This window comes from Podarcis filfolensis (assembly GCF_964270895.1).
Source record: "Podarcis filfolensis genome assembly, chromosome: 17".
Classification (NCBI taxonomy): Eukaryota; Metazoa; Chordata; class Lepidosauria; order Squamata; family Lacertidae; genus Podarcis; species Podarcis filfolensis.
The window spans coordinates 7593056-7614690 of NC_139621.1; the positions used below are offsets into that span (position 1 = coordinate 7593056).

Genomic DNA, 21635 nt, shown 5'->3' on the forward strand with positions numbered 1-21635 from the left:
TGGGCTAGGTAAAGAGGAATGACTCTTGTGGGTCTAACCAACTGAATGCTGTATGCCGGAAGTTTTCAACCTTTTTGAGTCCACTGCTCCCTTGACCAACTACCTTCTTTCTGCAGCACCCCTGAGGGGCTCAGGAGCCCAGTTCTGTCACCCCTTGCCTGCAGAGCTGGCAGCCTCTTGTCCTTTTTCGAACACCCTCCCTTGTGGAGTATTCCCGCAGCCTCCTCTCCTCTCCCCTCTCCTTGGGAGTCCTCTGGGCAGCCACTGCTGCCGTCCCTGGTCTCTGAGCTGCCCCCCACACCCCAAAGAGAGATGCCTCCTCACGTCACCCCACAGGGGCCTGGGCAGAGGAGGCCCCCAGCCTTAGTGGCCAAATAGAGAATGGCCAAAGGTAACCAGGCACTCACCTCCCAGGCAGGCCGTGCACACAGCAAGCACAAGCAAGGCCAGCACAGTTCCTGCTTGCCCACCGGGCCTCCCACTTGTCTGTCCATTTCGTTGGACAGGCAGCAAAGGCTGACAGGCTGGCTGGCTGGGCTCCCTCGCCCGCTTCTTGCTTACTCCAAGGCCACCTCAGCTCCTCCTGGCCAGCCCCAGAAGCACCATTTGTCTGTGGAGCTTGTAGCCAGGGCTGATGCAACAAACATCTATGCAAGCCTTTGGGAGGCAGAGAAACAAGAGGGCATCAGAGGAGGGAGGGAAGGAAAGAGGGAGAGGTCAGGGTTGCCCACGGCAGTAACCCAGAGGTGGTGGTGGAGATAGTTTCCAAAATTTGGCTCCAGAATCTCTGCACCATGCAGCAATCCCACCACACATGGAGCAATGTTCCAATGTGACCACAACCATGCCAGCATAAATTAGAGCAGCGGTCAGCAAACATTTTCAGCAGGGGGCCTGTCCATTGTTCCTCAGACCTTGTGGGGGGCCGGACTATATTTTTCTTTTGGGGGGGGGGGAATGAACGAATTCCTATGCCTCACAAATAACCCAGAGATGCATTTTAAATAAAAGGACACATTCTACTCATGTAAAAACATGCTGATTCCCGGACTGTCCGCGGGCTGGATTTAGAAGGCGATTGGGCCGGATTCGGCCCTTGGGCCTTAGTTCGCCTACCCATGAATTAGAGTAATCTTTGCCAATTCTGGATAGGCGGAGTCAGAGCTGTAGCTAGGGGGTTGTTGTTGCCAAATGCCAAGGCGTTTGCATTATTAAGTTTGTTATGAATAAAAAAATCATTTTAAGTTAGAGCTTAATCATTATTTCACTATAAATATACTTTTTTTAAAAAAAATATTTTTAGTGAACAATTTTAACAAACAAATTATCAATCAATATAACCAATTACGTACATTTTCCCCTTTTTATCTCCTCCCTATCCTCCCTCCCTCTCCCACACTCCGGAGGCTTCCCTCAGCTCCCTTCTCTGATTTGTTTGCACATATTATTCTCTGCACGTTAAAAAGTTATACATATACCTTATCTATCCTATGTTCTACTAATAAATTTGTGGATGTTTATTCAAAACCTGCCAAGGAATCCAAGTCCTTTTGTTGTCTTTTTAAATAGTTTGTAAAAAGTTCCCATTCTTCCTTAAAGTCACGGTTGATCTTCTCTTGTGGTTTATATGTCAACTTTGCCAATTCCGCATAACTCATCAGTCTTTCTTGCCATTGTTCTTTCCTTGGGACTTCCTCATCCTTCCATCCATGTGCTAACAAGACTCTTGCCGCTGTTGTAGCAGACATGAATAAATTCTTTGTTTTCCTTGGCAAGTCTTGTCCTAAAATAATATACTTCTTCTTAATTGTATTTCAGTTCAACAATTACCGTACTTTGAAAAAATACATATTTTGTTATGTGTGTAAATTGCTTTAGATATCTATTAGGTATCTAATAGCATATATTCAACACACAAAATATATTCAGCACACACAAAAAATAGCATATATTCAACACACAAAAACAGTGACAATTTGTTGTTGACAAAGGACCGCTGGACATATCAAGGGCCCCATTACCTCGAGTAGCTTAGGGCCTCATCAAACCTAAATCCAGCCCTGGGGAGGGGGCTGGCTGAGGGTTTTGCCCCAGGTGAAGCCTCCAGAGGGGCATCACAGAGGCTCCCAGCCTCTCTGTGTGTGTACGCAAATGCGCATGGGGTGTGTGCCAAACTGGGTCTTTTGACCGGGGTGAAATACAGTGGTACCTCGGGTTACAGACGCTTCAGGTTACAGATGCTTCAGGTTACAGACTCCGCTAACCCAGAAATAGTACCTCGGGTTAAGAACTTTGCTTCAGGATGAGAACAGAAATCACGCAGTGGCAGTGGGAGGCCCCATTAGCTAAAGTGGTGCTTCAGGTTAAGAACAGTTTGAGGTTAAGAACGGACCTTCAGTTCTTAACCCGAGGTACCACTGTAAAGCCTAGTTTCACCCCTGAGCGGATTGGAGTCCAATGTCATTTTCACACTGCTTTCAGTGTGGCTTCCTGCATTCTTACAGAAATTGTATTTAGTGGGGGTTTAGACCCCATTGCTTCCCATACTTTGTCACTCCATCCGGAGACCCAGACCATTCTCCAATGAGAAGAGTGTGGGGGTGTGGGGCGCCGCCAGAGCAACCCCCACCCACTGGCCGCCAGGCTTTGAGGGCCGCCCTCATGGCGAACTGCGACACTTTGCAAGACTCGCAGAAATAGCGCTGAGCTCGCAGGGCGCTTGAGTTGCTGCGTCCTTCTCAGTCCGGCTGCGCCGGGAGCGAAGGTCGCCGCCCTCCGCCCACGCTGCGCCTCTGCGCCTTTGCGCTTGGCTAAGGCTCCCTAACGTTTTCCCACATTGCAGGGGGTTGGACTAGATGACCCTCGGTGTCCCTTCCAACTCTACAATTCTGTGATTCCCCCCCATAGCCCCGCACACGTGCTGGGAGGAATGGGCGCATTGCCCACCCACCCCACCCACTCCCCAAGCAGGGGAAACGAGTGAGTTTGTCGTGTGAGTCACGATTTGGATGAGACACGATTTCCTCTTTACCGAATCCCGGCGCGGCTCTTGCTTTTCTTCCACCCGCTTCCCCCTCCGCTCTCAAAAAGCCAGGAAGGCCAAGGAAGGGAGGCTTGTCGCCCCTTCCACCCAGGGAAGACGAGCCCCCATCGCCCCCCGACTGCGCTCCAAGAAGGAGCAGCCCGTGGCGGAACAGGCTTGGTGCGTCGCGGGGCGGAGCGTGATCGGGCAGCGGGAGGAGCGAGCGCCCCGACACTTCGTGCCCTCGAAAAGAAAAAAAGCCCCGAGCTCATTTCCTTCCTCCGCGAAGAGAAGAACCCGGCTCGGGGGCTCGTCGCGCCTGAGTCCCGCCGGGGTCCCCAAGGGGCGCCTTGGGGAGCGCGCGGCTTGGGGAGCCATCGTCTGGCCGAGCGGGCGCTGGAGTTTCCTCCCGGCGCGCAAAGGGTGCCGTGTAAGTAACGAGGCGAGCCGATGACTTTCTCCCCTCTGGGATCTCTGGGGGGATCCTGCTGGCACGGTGGGTCCTCCTCGGTCCTCTCTCTTGGCAGGTGGGACTTGGGCTCGCGGCCTGGGCGGAGGGGAAAGAGGATCCGGAGATGCGCGCGGGAGGCGGCGCGGGGGCCGGGCAAAAGAGCCGCTGCATCACCGACGAGGCTTGAGCTGGGCAGGCTGCTCGCTCGTTGTCTGGGAAGGGCTCCACCACGACGTGGTCCCCGGTTCTCCTTTCATCCACTTCTCTCCCTTTCTCCAGTTTGACGTTGCGTGCGCGCTATGCCTTTAAAGCGCATCTCGTCCCCTCCCGAAAAATTCTCCCCCCCCCCAATTTTTTTATTGATTTTCAAAATTTATGACAAACATATAAAAGAAAATATCAAAAAGAAACACAAACAAACACGCAAACATAAATCCTAACCGTAATAATTCCATTTTTGTTAACATTGTTGGGTGACTTCCTCGAATCCCCCTGGCTGAATTTCCATATATATCATTGTAGCAGTTTTCCAAAACTAAAAATTACTTAGTCAATTAACCTCTTTCTTTCTTTTCATTTTAACTTTAAACATATTGTTCTATAACATCGCATATTTAAATCCTAGGCCAATCTGATACTTGCAAGTAATTCTATTTAAGTTATCTTAACATATTTAGCTAAATAGTCTTTAAATTTCTTTAAATTTCCCTCCTCCTTTTGGTCACGGCCCTCCTGAAGAATTCTGGGCACTATAGTTTAAGGGTTGCTGGGAATCGCAACCCTGCCAGGAGCAAACTACGGTGCCCAAACTTATTTGAGGGGAAGGATGCGCTTTGAGTGGTCTTTTTAAAAGTCTCGGTATAGTACTCAGACAACCCTAGAAGCCTGCTTTCAAACCATGGGATCCAGCTGAGCTGGGAAAAGTGACAGTAAGGAAAGAGACCTGTTCGTGCTTCTTTTCAAGAACGCAGAACTACTGCACACTGTAGGCTGGCAACCAGTTTTATGGGTCTGTCCCTTTAAGAAAGTGGAGGGGACTGCACTGAGTGGGTTAGGTTGATCTCTATGTCCTAAAGGGGACTGTCAATAAGTTCTCATTGCTACAATCGCCTTCACTTCCCCCAGGAATTTACTTCTGCAGTGGCTCTTGGGCGAGCGAACTACTTGTATTTTAGGGGCGGGGGTTGCCTTAGTTAGGATCCCTATTGTCAGGGAACAAGAATAAATACTGTGCCCACATAGGTGCATGGAGCCTGATTGCTTCTGCCTTGCAGGTGGGGAAACCTGTAATCATAGTTTGTTTCTGCTTAACAAGCCAGGATTGCTAGCCAGGTTTTAAAAACCAAGGTTATATGTTGCTTTTGAATTCTGACTTGTTAGGAAGAAATAAACCCAGATCCCAGGTGCAGACATTGCACTAGGCTGGTTTGCCCACCTTCTTGCAACGGGGGAGGAGCAAAGTAGAAACACAGAGTGGTTTATCAAGGTAGACCTTATTGTTGCATGAAGACATGTCCAATGAGTGCATCTTTCAAAATGGCTGCATCTTCTGTTAGGGACACACAATTAGTGGCATGGGCTGTAGAAGCTGCAAACAAAATGAAACTCTGACTGCATTTGTTAAGCCTTATATGATGACTTTGTCCAGCAGCAGTACATAAGGGACCCACCTGCCCTTTGTGGATCAAGAAGTAACAAAGGCGAGGCTTGGTGGCTTCTAGATACGATGGGTGACTACCAGGGTCAGCCAAAATTTGTGGCCTCCTGGTTAAGGCAACAAAACATAGTTAGCCCTTACCATTCTTATGTGTAATGTTTCAACCATTGCCACTGCGAGAAAGGGATGCAGGTGGCGCTGTGGTCTAAACCACTGAGCCTCTTGGGCTTGCTAGTCAGAAGGTCGGCGGCTTGTATCCGCATGGCGGGGTGAGCTCCCGTTGTTCTGTCCCAGGTCCTGCCAACCTAGCAGTTCGAAAGCACGCCAGCGCAAGTAGATAAATAGGTACCACTGCGGCGGGAAGGTAAATGGCATTTCTGTGCACTCTGGTTTCCATCACAGTGTTCCTTTGCACCAGAAGCAGTTTAGTCATGCTGGCCACATGACCCGGAAAGCTGTCTGCGGACAAACGCCGTCTCCCTTTGCCTGAAAATGAGAGGAGCGCCGCAACCCCATAGTCACCTTTGACTGGACTTAACTGTCCAGGGGTCCTTTACCTTTTTACCTTTACTGCAAGAACAAGATTTCTCCACCTGTCCACTGCTGTGTCAAATGCTATGTGGAATGTAGTTAAGAACATAAGGCAGGGGTCAGCCAGTGTGGGTAGAGAGCCAGTGTGGTGTAGTTGTTAAGAGTGATAGACACGTAATCTGGGGAACCGGGTTCGATTCCCCACTCCTCCACATGCAGCTGCTGGGTGACCTTGGGCCAGTCACACTTCTCTGAAGTCTCTCAGCCCCACTCACCTCACAGAGTGTTTGTTGTGGGGGAGGAAGGGAAAGGAGAATGTTAGCCGCTTTGAGACTCCTTCGGGTAGTGATAAAGTGGGATATCAAATCCAAACTCTTTCAGCAGGGGGCCAGTCCACTGTCCCTCAGACCTTGTGGGGGGCCGGACTATATTTTGAAAAAAATAAATGAACGAATTCCTGTGCCCCACAAATAACCCAGAGATGCATTTTAAATAAAAGCACACATTCTACTCATGTAAAAACACCAGGCAGGCCCCACAAATAACCCAGAGATGCATTTTAAATAAAAGCACACATTCTACTCATGTAAAAACACGCTGATTCCCGGACCTTCCATGGGCTGGATTGAGAAGGCGATTGGGCCGGATCTGGCCCCTAGGCATTAGTTTGTCTACCCATGACATAAGAAGAGCTCTGCTGGCTGAGACCAAAGGCCCATCTAGTCCAGTTGCCTATGGGAAGCTCAAAAGAATAACCTGACCACAGCAGCACTCTCCCAACAACTTGTGCTCACCTTCAGCCGGCATTCAGGTGCACACATTGCCTCTGACATTGGAGGCAGAACATGGAGTTATGCAGTCAGCAATGGCTCCCACTGGATGGTACCTGTGGCGTTGCCAGTGGTGAGCCCCACACAGCTGCTTCCCCTGCCAGTCTTTGTTTTTTTATTCATTTTTATTAAATTTTCCACTTTAACAATCCAATCCAATCACATTAAATATTCCAAATTATACATATACATATCAAATAATCTGAATATTCTGCCAAATTTTAAATTTTTAGTAGGACTTCCCATGCTTCAAGTTCGGAGGGTTCTGATCATCTCATACTTCTACTGCTTTTCATAGACACTTCCGATGGTTCCTCTAATTCTTTCTGTTGTTAACCTTTCTTCTTTCACAGCCTCTGAGTTCTTCCCACAAGCGAGTTAGAATCATAGAATCATAGAATCATAGAGTTGGAAGAGACCACAAGGACCATCGAGTCCAACCCCCTGCCAAGCAGGAAACACCATCAGAGCACTCCTGACATATGGTTGTCAAGCCTCTGCTTAAAGACCTCCAAAGAAGGAGACTCCACCACACTCCTTGGCAGCAAATTCCACTTTCGAACAGCTCTTACTGTCAGGAAGTTCTTCCTAATGTTTAGGTGGAATCTTCTTTCTTGTAGTTTGGAACCATTGCTCTGTGTCCGCTTCTCTGGAGCAGCAGAAAACAATCTTTCTCCCTCCTCTATGTGACATCCTTTTATATATTTGAACATGGCTATCATATCACCCCTTAACCTCCTCTTCTCCAGGCTAAACATGCCCAGCTCCCTTAGCCGTTCCTCATAAGGCATCGTTTCCAGGCCTTTGACCATTTTGGTTGCCCTCCTCTGGACACGTTCCAGTTTGTCAGTGTCCTTCTTGAACTGTGGTGCCCAGAACTGGACACAGTACTCCAGGTGAGGTCTGACCAGAGCAGAATACAGTGGCACTATTACTTCCCTTGATGTAGATGCTATACTCCTATTGATGCAGCCCAGAATTGCATTGGCTTTTTTAGCTGCCGCGTCACACTGTTGGCTCGTGTCAAGTTTGTGGTCAACCAAGACTCCTAGATCCTTTTCACATGTAGTGCTCTCAAGCCAGGTGTCACCCATCTTGTATTTGTGCCTCTCATTTTTTTTGCCCAAGTGCAATACTTTACATTTCTCCCTGTTAAAATTCATCTTGTTTGTTTTGGCCCAGTTCTCTAATCTGTCAAGGTCGTTTTGAAGTGTGATCCTGTCCTCTGGGGTGTTAGCCACCCCTCCCAGTTTGGTGTCATCTGCAAATTTGATCAGGATGCCCTTGAGTCCATCATCCAAGTCGTTGATAAAGATGTTGAATAAGACCGGGCCCAAGACAGAACCCTGTGGCACCCCACTAGTCACTCTTCTCCAGGATGAAGAGGAACCATTGATGAGCACCCTTTGGGTTCGGTCAGTCAGCCAGTTACAAATCCACTGAGTGGTAGCATAGTCAAGACCGCATTTTACCAGCTTCTTTACAAGAATATCATGGGGCACCTTGTCAAATGCCTTGCTGAAATCAAGGTAGGCTACATCCACTGCGTTCCCTTCATCTACCAGGCTTGTAATTCTGTCAAAAAATGAGATCAGGTTAGTCTGACATGACTTATTTTTCAGAAATCCATGCTGACTATTGGTGATCACAGCATTCCTTTCTAGGTGCTCACAGACTGTTTGCTTAATGATCTGCTCCAGAATCTTCCCTGGTATTGATGTCAGACTGACTGGGCGGTAATTATTTGGGTCCTCTCTTTCCCCCTTTTTGAAAATAGGGACAACATTTGCCCTCCTCCAGTCTGCCGGGACTTCGCCTGTTCTCCAGGAATTCTCAAAGATGACTGCCAGTGGTTCTGAGATCACATCTGCCAGTTCTTTTAATACTCTTGGATGCAGTTCATCTGGCCCTGGAGACTTGAATACATCTAAACTAGCCAAGTATTCTTGTACTATCTCCTTAGTTATTCTGGGCTGTGTTTCCTCTGCTGAATCATTTGCTCCAATTTCTTCAGGTCGGGCATTGTTTTCTTTATCGGAGAAGACTGAGGCAAAGAAGGCATTGAGGAGTTCAGCCCTTTCTGTGTTAACACAAGCAATGTTGTGTTTCTGTGTGGATTTTATGTCTATGATTCCCCTCTATAAGTTTTCAGCATCTCCTCACATGCTGGTGTTTCTGGTGTTTCTGCTGAATCAATCCCCTGCCAGTCTTTGAGCTCGTAAAAAGGTTTTGTGCTTTAGTTCCTCAAAGGCTCCAATGTGCCATTCTGACATGGACACACATGTAAAGTCCACATAAATAAATACAGTAAATGGGGGGAGGCATTTAATTCAGTGCTGCTTGACTTTGTCCTTATCTCATGATCCACCATTGCTGTCTCTTAATACAGGACATCGCTGGCACTATGGGAAACAGGGGGAATGCAGTATGGCTGTTGCTTCTGTCGTTAAAGGTCTTTGGGCTGAAAAAAGGTAAGGGATCAGCATTCATCATTTCCTTCATACAGGACTGTCTCTAAAATTTCATAGCTGAGCCGATTACGACTCCTGCTATTGTCCCTCACACACAGCTGTGTGGCAACTGATTATTTGTGGCACTGTGCCACTTAGCTGTAGCATTTGTGTGGCTATCCCAGCTCCCGGTATGCCCCACGGAGGACCTTAAGGTCCATATATAGCAACACCCTAGAGGTCCCGGGCCCTAAGGAAGTCAGATTAGCCTCAACCAGAGGCAGGGCCTTTTCAACACTGGCTCCGGCCTGGTGGAACGCTCTGTCTCATGAGACCAGGGCCCTGTAGGATCTGATTTCTTTCCGCAGGGCCTGTAAGACAGAGTTGTTCCGCCTGGCCTTTGGCTTGGAGTCAGTTTTGATTCCCTCCCCCTCTTTCGTTTTTCCTTTCTTCGCCTATGATGAGGCTGCATTTTAATGTTTCAGTGTTTTAATGTTGTATTTTAATCTTGTTTTTAAGTTGTATTCATCCAACTTGTTTTTATTATTGCTTGTTAGCCGCCCTGAGCCCGGCCTTGGCTGGGGAGGGTGGGGTATAAATAAAATTTATTATTATTATTACGTGCGAGTGGCTGGTGGCATAGGTCTTTAATGCCGCGAGTCTAAAATTTGGGGGACGCAAACCAGCCTGGGCACCAGAGTTTGTGATGCTAATTAGCTAGACTTGTGTGATATCACCAACACCAAGCTTGCCTGGGAACTAAGCACTCTTGGAATGGAAGGAGACAGGGGAAGCAGTGGGTTACCGGTATCTGAAGGAAGTGGTGGTATAGGAGACAGATAAATGCATGAAGGAATAAGTGCAAGGGAGATAATGTTTCAGAATGAGAGAGGTATTTCTTGTTTTACAGAAGTAAGTGTAATGCCTCGTATTCCCCCCCCCCATGTAACATATTTTTTAAAAAATAAAAGAATGAGAGATGTATGAGAGGGCAGGGAAGCAAGGACAGGAAAGGTTGTGAGCTCTTGGGGAGAGAGGCCAGGAGGCAAGATGGACAGAGCAGGGAGTGTTTGAGAAGCAGAGACTTGAGAAAACAGTAAATGGTGGAGGCATGAAGGTGCAGGCTAAGGAGAAAGCGGGGCTAAGGCCTAGAGACAGCAGGGGCCTGTGTGGTATTGACAGGAAGGAAGTGAAGATGCTGAGAAGGTGTGTGTGGTGGGGAGCTGTGGGTCAGAAATGCAATTACTGTTGAGCCTTTTAAGCTGAATCTGTATAGGAATGATGAGGATGATTTATTAAATTTTTATCCTGCCCTTCATCCAAGGAGCACAGGGTGGTTTACAATATAGAAACATCATCATCATCGTTCATTCCCCCACCCATCCGGACAGTTTACAGTACATAGAAAAACCTCCCAATACAGGGCTGCCTTCAGATGTTTTCTAAAACTCATATACAGTGGTACCTCTGGTTACGTACTTAATTCCTTCCGGAGGTCCGTTCTTAACCCGAAACTGTTCTTAACCTGAGACACCACTTAAGCTAATGGGGCCTCCCACTGCTGCCGTGCCGCTGCCACACGATTTCTGTTCACATCCTGAAGCAAAGTTCTTAACCTGAGGTACTACTTCTGGGTTAGGGGAGTCTGTAACCTGAAGCATATGTAACTTGAAGTGTATGTAACCCGAGGTACCACTGTACAGTCATACCTCGGGTTACAGATGCTTCAAGTTGCATTTTTTGGGTTATGGACACGCCGAAACCCGGAAGTACCGGAACGGGTTACTTCTGGGTTTCGGCGGTCACGCATGTGCAGAAGCGCTAAATCGCGCTTTGCGCATATGCAGAAGCACCGAATCGCAACCTGCGCGTGCACAGATGCAGCACTGTGCTGTGGGTTGCGAACGCTGTGGGTTGCGAACGTGCATCCCGCACGGATCACGTTCGAACCCGAGTGTCCACTGTAATGGTTCATTTCCTTAACATCTGATGAGAAGGCGTTCTACAGGGAGGGTGCTACCACTGTGAAGGCCCTCTATCTGGTTCCCATAACATAGTAACATACAAAAACAATACCTGCCCCCCCCCCCGTTCAAAATGCCATAGATTGTTTAATTAGCCACAGGTCTGGGAGAAGAGGGATGTTTTTACCTGGCACCTAAATATATGCAGTGAAGGTGCCAGGCAAACCTCCCTGGGGAGCGCATCCCACAAATGGGGAGCCACTGCAGAAAAGCCCCCCTGTTTTATTCTGGATTCTTTGGGGGGGGATGTTGTAAACCCCTTAGAGATTTGTTTTCTAAAATATTAATAATAATAATAATAATAATAATAATAATAATAATAATAATACCACCAATGGGGGGAGATGGGACCTAGAAATTCCCTAGAAATTCCATTGTGGTGACTGCCATCTAGGTTTAAGGTGCCATTTGGTGATTAGCTTATACAGTGTAACCTCGGTTTTCAACTTCCGAAACGTTCGAAAACCGAGGAACAATGGGCAATCGGCAAAATCCATTGAGAAAATGGAAAAACACACAGTGCAAGCTGTTTGACTTCCGAGGTGCGTTCGAAGATGGAAGCAATGACTTCCGTGTTTTCGGCGTTCAGCTTCTGAAATGTTCAGCTTCTGAGATGCTTGAAAACTGAGGTTCCACTGTATATTGGAGATGTTTTAATGATGTTTTTATTGCTCTGTCATTTGTTGTTTGCTGCGCTCAGCTCCTTTGAGGGGTAAAGTGCAGGATGTAACAAACAAACAGATAGTGAGAGAAGGGTGCTAATTCTGTCTGGACAACTAGGATCACTTCCCTTGAATTTTAATAGTGCAAGATAATGGCTGTGTTTTCTGTGGCTTGAGTGCTGATTTTGGAATATGTCTCTATTTGCAGGTGACCCTGATGTCCCCACAGACCTGAAATGTTATCAGTTAGTGCCCAGCAATATTGTGAACTGCAGTTGGTCTACCAGGGAGCCTCCACCAGATGCTAATACTACCCATGTCCTCTACTATAAGAGCCTGAAATTGTAAGCAAGGCATTAGCTGTGTTTCCCTGTGCTGATCCAGCCCCAGAGAGCCTGTGGATTTTGGCATGAAAGAGGCAAAACTTCCAAAATGTCAGGCAGAATTTGCTTTGTCGGTGTGTGGGTGTGTGCGTGCATCGGTGCGTGTGTGCGCTTGGGTGGCAGTCCTCACAATGTGCTGCAACTTCCTCACTCTATTGTTAGCCGCGTTGGTCTCAAATGCCATTTCAGCATTCTTCAGGGAGGCAAAAGGGCTTCTACCAAGGTCTTGTCAGCAAAAGAAGTCACTGCATTTGATTGACAGAGCCTTCCAGGGAGTTTCTGACTCTGGAAGTTACCTGCCTGGACAGGAGTTGTCTGCCATTATGCTTCCGACAGCTTTGCAAATAAGTCCAGACTCATCATGAGCCCACAGACCTTGTTTTTAAACTAACCTGTCTCCTCACACATCACTCTATTGGCTGGCGTCACTGTGAGTCGGAAAGTCCCCTGCCGAAAATCTCACATCTGCTTGAACTTACCAGGTACCCTTAGGCAAGCCAGAATCCAATAAGCCCCACATCTGCAGTATGGAGACAATAGTAATACCTCATAATTATACCTCATAATTCCTCAGATACCCTATTACTCGGAGGGAAAGTGTTCAGGTTGACTTTAACAATCTCTGCATATAGACCACTTCCAGGCCGGTCACGAATTAAGCTTCTGTTGCCCAGTATTCATTATGACCTTTCTCTGTGTCTTTGCATGGGGCAATCACTACTTCCTACTTACATCTTGATTATTTTTCTTAATTCTTGATTATTTTTCACAAACCCTCCATATTTGCCTGTTGCTTACTTTTTTAAAAAATAAGTCAAATATGTACTGCTCTTGGTTTGTAGATGAATTGGCATTGGGGGTTTTTAGCAGGCATTCCTAGTCATTTCAGAAAGCAATTGTTCTCTAAAATTTGTGGCAGTACTGTATATTTATTTATTTCTATATCACATATGTATTATTATTATTATTATTATTATTATTATTATTACTGTAGCCAACACAGAGGCATGTGTATGAAAATGCATAGTCTTGGGAGACCAAATTTACAAATTCCACACTCAGAACAAAACAAATTACCCACTTTACATAACTCTTTATTCTGAAATGGAAATGGGGGATTTGCAGGATTTTTGTGGCAAGGTTTTGCAAGGAATGGTAAGTCCTGGGCAATATATTTGTATAACCAAAGGTAAAGGTAAAGAGACCCCTGACCATTAGGTCCAGTCGTGACCGACTCCGGGGTTGCAGCGCTCATCTCGCTTTATTGGCCGAGGGAGCTGGAGTACAGCTTCCAGGTCATGTGGCCAGCATGACTAAGCCGCTTCTGGCGAACCAGAGCAGTGCACGGAAACGCTGTTTACCTTCCTGCCGGAGCGGTACCTATTTATCTACTTGCACTTTGACGTGCTTTCGAACTGCTAGGTTGGCAGGAATTTGTATAAGTAAGGAGTGGCAAATACTCACTTTTGATTCATGCCGCAATTGCCTTTCCTCTTTCTGCCTCTTTCTCTAGTCATCCTGGTGAACCCCCCAGGCGTGGAGCTCCCGGCAAGCAGAACTGGGTGCTTATTGAAAGGCACGACCTGACACAGGGGGACAGCTACAGTGTTTGGGTAGAAACGAATCACGGCATGGCTGGGATTGCAACTTCCGCTAAGTTAAACTTCAGCCTGCATGAAATAGGTGAGAGAAAATAGGCACAGAGTGCTTTGGGGAAGGGTCTAGATAAACTTGCAGATGAGGATAAAAAATATTACTAACAATAGTAAGGTAAACAAGGTAAAGGATTCCTGGACGGTTAAGTCCAGTTTAATTCGACTATGGCGTTGCGGTGCACATCTTGCTTTCAGGCCGAGGGAGCTAGCGTTTGTCCACAGACAGCTTTCCGGGTCATGTGGCCAGCAGGACTAAACTGCTTCTGGTGCAACGGAACACTGTGATGGAAACCAGAGTGCACAGAAACGCCATTTACCTTCCCGCTGCAGCGGTACCTATTTATCTACTTGCACTGGTGTGCTTTTGAACTGCTTGGTTGGCAGGAGCAAGGACCGAGCAACGGGAGCTCACCGCATCACGGTGATTCGAACCGCCAACCTTCTGATCGGCAAGCCCGCGAGGCTCAGTGCTAAAAATAGTACCAGTGTACTTGCTCACTTGTGTGTATCAGTGCAGGCTCAGTGTCAGCATCAGGTAACTCTTGGCAGTTGCTAAGACCCCAACAGGGAACTAGTGGCAGTGCTGGCCTTCATCCCCAGAACTAAACAGCTGGGCCTGTGAGTCACCACTTTGGGATTCCCACAATGCCTAAAGACCTAACCTGATGTAGCATCACTGTGGGGTATTGTGGGAAATTCAAGATGCCACCCACTTCCACTACCATGAAAGCTTGTGGATGGGGGACCAGTGATGTGGGAGGCTGGGCTGCCAGAGGGCAGTCTGCCAAGAGCCATCTCACATCTGGAGCTGATCTTGCATCTGTGTGGTACAGGGCAGCTTGAATAATGGTGTTACGCTGCAATGGAGGATCACGCCTGCAGATTCCACAGTGATGTCACGAGCTGTGAAATTCCAGACACCTCAGCTTTTCTATTGTTCAAGAAAAAATGGCAACTTATATCCCTAAAGACTTTGACACTTGAAATTATGTGGTTGGGGCTTTCAGTGGGTCCTGTTAAATTTACTTAAAGCAGTTTCCAGCCCATCCAAGTTATCTCTAGTTCTGCAACACTCACCTCTTCACTGCATTCAGTCCTGTGTGTGCTTTCTCAAAAATGTGCGCACAAATCCTGTGAGTAGACTAAATTGTGAAAGTGAATCAAATGCGCTATCTCATGTTGCATTTTTGTTTGGTTGGTTTTGGGCCTCCCAATATTTGGATTCTGAAAGGATTTAGAACACATTGAGAAGTCACTGCGCTGACTGCAGAAGTCCACCTAATCTCTCCCTGACTTCTGAGAAAAACACTAGACTGCTTCCTCTTGTTCTTAAGAAACCAGTAACTTTAGTAATAAAAACAGTGGAAGTTGTGATGTGGAATTGCAGGCCACCTGCTCTGTGGACATGCCGACCCTTGATCTTACTCCTCAGCATTTGTTTCCTGGGTTTTGTTTAGAGTTTGTTGTTACAGGGGTACCTCGGGATGCGAACGGGATCCGTTCCGGAGCCCCGTTTGCATCCTGAACAGAAAGTAAGATGCGACAGTGTGTCTGCGTGTGCGCAGGTCGCGTTTTGCCGCTTCCGCGCATGTGCGTGACGTCATTTTGACCGTCTGCGCATGCGCGAGCTGTGAAACCCAAAAGTAACACACTCCATTACTTCTGGGTCGCCGTAGAGTGCAACCCAAAAATACTTATCCTGAAGCATATTTATCCCAAGGTATGACTGTATAGCATAGTTATGGCTCCATTCCTGATGCTTAGAGTGGAGAGTGGGAAGTGGGAGTGAAGGATAAGCAAGAAGGGTTCTTGTGCCTGATGGCCTTTCTCTGCGTTGCTTCTTTCAGTGAAGCCTCCTCCTCCTGATCTGGAGCCTGTGGTGTTTGAGTCCTCTGTCGCTATGGTCAGTTGGAAGAACCCTCACTGGTCTGAATCCCTTCATCACCAGCCGCTCACCTGTGCCCTTCGATACAAGATGTCCAAGGACCACAGCTGGACCTACGTAAGTCTGTTTTGTTTGGATGCATGGGTCTGTTTCCCCATCCCATCAGCTGTTATCCAGCTTGTATTCCGGGAGAACTGCAACCTGAGGAGTCTGAGACAATTGTGGCCGTTTGGCGCATCACAGCAACAAACCTGGGAGACCAAGCATACTCTCTGTGGGTGCACCTTGAAATGATTTGAGAAGAAAGCACAGAGACCTCAGTGGAAGTTAAACAGCTTCCCAAACTGGAACAGAACCCAGGAGTCTCAGTTCCAATTGTTTGGCGCTGCTTTCCCTCTCAGTGATAAAAAATAACTTCTTCTTCTTCTTCTCCTTCTTTTTATTATTTTCATTTATACCCCACCTTTTTCCCTAAGAGGGACTCAAGATGACTTACAAATAAAAATAAGAACAGATAAGAACAGAAAAAAACACATTAAAAACCAGTTAAACATTGATAGAATTAAATTTATCGATTTACCTATCTAGTAAAGGTAAAGGTAAAGGGACCCCTGACCATTAGGTCCAGTCATGACTGACTCTGGGGTTGCAACGCTCATCTCACGTTATTGGCTGAGGGAGCCGGCGTCCAGCTTCCGGGTCATGTGGCCAGCATAACTAAACCGCTTTCTGGCAAACCAGAGCAGCGCACAGAAACGCCGTTAACCTTCCCGCTGGAGCAGTACCTATTTATCTACTTGCGCTTTGACGTGCTTTCGAACTGCTAAGTTGGCAGGAGCAGGGACCGAGCAACGGGAACTCACCCGTCGCAGGGATTCGAACCGCCGACCTTCTGATCGGCAAGTCCTAGGCTCTGTGGTTTAACCCACAGCGTCACCCGCGTCCCTACCTATCTATTAGAACCATACAATTAATTGCTGTAGAAATAGCATGGCCCCAGCCCTTTCATTAAAAGCAGTCAGTTTTCAAAAAGCTGTTGGAACAATAAAATCTTCACTAGGCGGCAGAAAGACAACAAGGAAGAAGGCAGTCTGGCTTCTCTAGGGAGGGAGTTCCACAAGTGTCTGGAGCAGCCAGCGCCGAGAAGGCCCTGTCCCGTGTCCCCACCAAGTGTATCTGAGATGGTGGTGGGACAGAGACAAGGGTGTTCCCTGAAGATCTCAGAACCAGGACAGGTTCATAGGAGGGAATATGGTCTCCTAACACCTCACTCCCTGTGCTCTCCTGCATCTACGCCCCGCTAAACTTCCTGCTATTCTGATGAATGTTTATGTTGATGATTTTTGTTTTGTTTTTATTATTTTTATTTGAAGGCAAGTATATCAGCACAACAACAATAGCAGGAGAAAATGGGGTTGGGGGGTGCTTTACCTGATTTGTGAGATATTTTCTATAGATTCTTACTTTAAAAGAGGAATATAACTGCTACTTCTATTGCTACGATGAATAATAAGAGTAATAATAATGATGACGATAATGTTCTTTCCCAGCTGAGTGAGGAGCATGTAGACCAGGAAGGGTATGACCTGGAGGACCTGAAGCCATTCACTTCCTACGAGGTGCAGGTACAATGCATTCCAGAAATGAAAAAGGGTTTCTGGAGTGAATGGAGTTCTTCCCAGACCTTCGTAACCCCGGAGGCAGGTACGTACAGCCCTGGAAGGGACACAGGTGGCACTGTGGTCTAAACCACTGAGCCTCTTGGGCTTGCTGATTGTAAGGTCGGCAGTTCGAATCCCCACGACGGGGTGAGCTCCCGTTGCTCTGTCCCAGCTCCTGTCAACCTAGCAGTTCAAAAGCATCCCAGTGCAAGTAGATGAATAGGTACCACTGTGGCAGGAAGGTAAATGGCGTTTCCGTGTGCTCTGGTTTCCACCACGGTGTTCTGTTGTGCCAGAAGCAGTTTAGTCATGCTGGCAACATGACCCGGAAAGCTGCCTATGGACAAACACCAGCTTGCCTTGATAGCGAGATGCGTGTCGCAACCCTATAGTTGCCTTTGACTGGACTCAGCCGTCCAGGGGTCCTTTACCATTACCTTTTACCTTCAGTTCAGTTCAGTAACAGTTCAGTACCCGAATTTCATGTCATGTTGGACTTCAGTTTCTTCCTAGCAGTCTGATGTCAATATGCTCTCATTATGGTCCCCTTCTCTTCTCCTTGTCTTTTCCTGGAGGAAACATTCTGTCTTTAGAGACGGATGCGCTAACATCACAGCAGGAGCTTGGCTGATAAACTTATTTCAAACAACTGCTAGTCACATGCATGTCTCACATTTTTGAGACGTACACTTGAAAATGTAGGTGTACAACTGAAAAATATATACGTAAATGTGGGGAGAGGCCATTGTATAAGGAATTAACCTTGTACTCTCAGACCTTATGTGGGATGGTTGGGGTTGGGGTACTGAATCGTAGAATTCCAAAGTTGGAAGGCATCTTTGAGGTCTTCTGGTCCACCCTCCCTGATGACCCCATTTCAATGCAAGTTTCACAACGCAGGATGCAGCCGCAGAACCTGTGACTAGGGGGCTGCCCAGCATTTGCTTAAATATATCCAGAGCCCACCAACTCCTTAGGCAGGTATTTTTGGGATTCAAGATTCTGTTCATCTTTGGGGGAACTGGTTCCATGCAGCAAAATTGGAGTATAAACCTGATCATTACTAAATCACCATTGTGCATTTTGTTTCTGTCTGCTTGGAAAAAGTTAGTTGTGCATGGTGCCTTATTCATTTGTTTCTTGGACTTATTCTTTGAGGAAAGCACCTGCGATTGTCCAGCTGCTCTGTTAGCTCTCACTAACCACCTGTTGCATCTCTGTTGCCTTCAGCTCCACTGGGTCAGGTAGACGTGTGGCAAAAAGTTGGTGTTTCTGAGAAAGGTGTTCCAAGTCGCTTCCTGCTGTGGAAGGTAAAGTGAACCTTGCTGGTCTCCTTTTTACTGTACATACACAAGGGATGGATGAATGAAAGTTGAATTTTAAAGAACTTTCATAGGATTTGAGGAGCCTTGGAGTGTACAATACACAGAGCCTTTTGGCAAATGAGCAGACATACACTCCCTGCTATTGGCTGGGTGGGTGGGTGGGAACATGAAGTTTATTTAGTTTAACTGAGTTAACATCTCCCCTGAGCTGTAATGGTTCTCTGTGCTCAGCTATTGGTCATAATAGCTTCTGGGAACTGATGGCGCTACACAGACCACAGACTGCTAGCAAATATGCTGAGCTTTGCAGCAAAACGAAGTTACTATGCTGTCAGACAACAGGGATATTAGCAAATCATGATCACTTCCTCTTAGGACTGGTGCACTGTTTTTTAATTACAGCTGTGAGCTGCTTTTGGGGAACCTTCTGGCGGTTCCCTCACTGCGAGAAGCAAAGTTACAGGGAAACAGGCAGAGGGCCTTTTCGGTAGTGGCGCCTGCCCTGTGGAATGCCCTCCAATCAGATGTCAAAGAGATAAACAACTACCTGACATTTAGAAGACATCTGAAGGCAGCCCTGTTCTGGGAAGTTTTTAATGTGTGACATTTTAATGTCTTTTTAATCTTTGTTGGAAGCCGCCCAGAGTGGCTGGGGAGGCCCAGCCAGATGGGCGGGGTACAAATAAATTATTATTATTATTATTATTATTATTATTATTATTATTATTATTATTATTATTATTATTATTATTGGGGTTCCCTATGGGGCCAGAAAGTGGCATTATAAATATTGGTTTTCTTCTTTTTTTTAAGGGAGCTTTGTGTTTGCAGGCCCAGAAAGCAAATTGTAATCAGGTTTGCTTTAGATCTGACCTCGCCATAACCACGAATGCGTTTGGCCTGCATCAGGCTAAACTCTACAATTCTATGATTCTGTGTTTAGTTTCCTGCATTGCAGGGGGTTGGACTAGATATCCTTTGGGGGGTCCCTTCTAACTCTACAGTTCTATAATTCTATAAGAAGAATGCATACTTTTGCCAAGTTTGCCAATTGCCACCTGTAAATTGATGTTCCATAAATGTCTGTGGTGCACTCACGGCCTATCAAACAAAACAACAGGAAAAATACCGTGCAGGATAGGGTTACCAGATTTCCCCGGTTCCTGGGGACAGTCTCCGGATTTGCAAATCTGTCCCTGGAAAAATTCCGTCCCCGGAATGTCCCCAGATTTGCAAATCTGTCCCTGGGAAATGTGGCAGCGGCAACCTCAGCAGCCCAGAGCCAGCCTGGTAGCGTAGTTGGCTCTGGCTGGCTTCAGGAGCTGCTCACTGCCGTGGCGCCCACCATTTTCCTCGCCAGAAGTCCCCATACGATGTGTCTTGTGCGCATAGGATGTGTCTTGTGTAATCTCCTGCCCCCTTCCCCCTTTGTTTTGACTGATCACGGGAGGCTCGGGAATTGTGGGTGGGCGGCCATTGCCCAGTTTTTTAAAAACTGTTCATTTACCGTATTTTTCGCTCCATAAGACACACTTTTTCCCTCTTAAAATCTAAGGGGAAATGTCTGTGCATCTTATGGAGCGAATGTGTGGTCCCTGGGGCTGGGGGGGAGGAACCCGGGCTTCCCTCACCAGCCCCGACCAGCTTGGCTTTCCCCACCGCCAGCCCCACAAGCGAAAGGAACCTGAGGCTATCTGGAGAGCGAGATAAAATAGCCGCCTGAAGCCTCCAGAGCGCAGCAGGCTCCGAAGCTCCGGAGGCTTCGGGTTCCTTTCACTGAAGGGTAGGAGCCCCTTCAGCTAAGGTGCAGCGCTCCTTTAGCTAAGCGGGAGGAGAAATGGAAGGGGCTCCGTTTCTCCTGCCGCTTCGCTGAAGGGGCGCTGCGCAGAGAGAGGGATAATTTTTTCCCTTGTTCTCCCCCTCTAAAAAAAGATGCATCCTATGGTCGGGTGCGTCCTATAGAGCGAAAAATACGGTATGTTTTACAGGGTGCGAAAGAAGGGCTTTGCACCTTTATACAATATTCATGTGTGCTTGGGGCCAGGGTCTTCTGCCTCACCAACACTAGAATGACATCTGAGTGCTTTTTCATGCAGCTGCTGTTGATAAAAAACCTTATTTTGCCCATCTTTCCCTTGCCAGCTTCCTGCCCTATAGCAACAGCCCAACCTTTTCTTATCACCCCATTCCCTCGCTGAGAGGAGATGCACTCTGTGGACCTTTTGCCCTGTCTTTGCAGTGTGTTAAAGGCTCAGGACTTTCCATCTACTTAAATAAAAGTAGTTACACCATCTCTGACTCTCTGGCTGCTGTGAGTGTGAGCAGGGACTGCCGTGCAGCTGTGTCCTTAGTGAGCAAGATCTGTTTGACTGGGTGGGCTTCTTCAGGGTTTTCTTTTCCTTTGTTTTCTTTTACAACCTCTATTTTTGACCAGAGGAACCTCTGCTCACCTCCCTTTCGCAGGCACCAGACCCAGAAGCAGCTCGGGGAGTCATCCTGGACTATGAAGTTGTTTTCCGGGACCACGACAAAAACATCACTACGATGGTGTGCCTTTGCTGCCATGCTGCCCTCCCTCTTTCCGCCGACTACGCCTGGGTATCGGCCCGAAATTCCGTTAAGAATATGCTGCCTGCCAACCTCAGCTTGGAACAAGCAGGCAAGAGTTGTTGATAATGCCTTATCAAAGGGATGCTTGTAAGGGGTCTTTCCTCTCACGCCCGCCCTGTTTCCTGCCTTTTCTGCCGAGACTAGAGCTGAGTCATCCTCACCGCTGATGGGGGAAGGTGGTTTGCTGCCCTCTGTGCACCTCCCCTAACATCCTGTTCGTGAGAGAGCGCATTGCCTGTCACCCAAACTCTTGCCAGACCTAATAAGAAAATGCAACCCTATATGCTAATCCTAGCATAGCAATTCAGCTACTCGAGTTCGCTTGGTTTGGAAGTGAAATACAGTGGATGCTCAGGTTGCAAACACCATCTGTGCGGGATATACGTTCGCAACCTGCAGCGTCCGCAACCCGCAGCGGCGTGTCTGTGCATGCATGGGTTGCGATTCAGCACGTCTGCACATGCTCAAAGCAGCCCTGTTCAGGGAAGT

At 47.4% G+C, this 21635-nt stretch overlaps 2 protein-coding genes across 3 annotated transcripts in view; both read left to right on the top strand.

Moving 5' to 3' along the window:
* Window positions 1-21635, top strand: part of RLN3 (relaxin 3) — a 115574-nt gene that overhangs the window by 5843 nt on the left and 88096 nt on the right. The gene's annotated exons all lie outside the window — the stretch shown is intronic.
* IL27RA (interleukin 27 receptor subunit alpha) overlaps window positions 2740-21635 on the top strand; it is a 31830-nt gene continuing 12934 nt past the window's right edge. The window contains exons 1-8 of the mRNA XM_083593208.1: window positions 2740-3452; window positions 8881-8962; window positions 11836-11971; window positions 13524-13693; window positions 15513-15667; window positions 17101-17254; window positions 18442-18521; window positions 21000-21195. Coding sequence (XP_083449334.1) covers window positions 3009-3452; window positions 8881-8962; window positions 11836-11971; window positions 13524-13693; window positions 15513-15667; window positions 17101-17254; window positions 18442-18521; window positions 21000-21195 — 1417 coding nt within the window. The 5' untranslated portion in view covers window positions 2740-3008. The remainder of the gene's footprint in view (window positions 3453-8880; window positions 8963-11835; window positions 11972-13523; window positions 13694-15512; window positions 15668-17100; window positions 17255-18441; window positions 18522-20999; window positions 21196-21635) is intronic.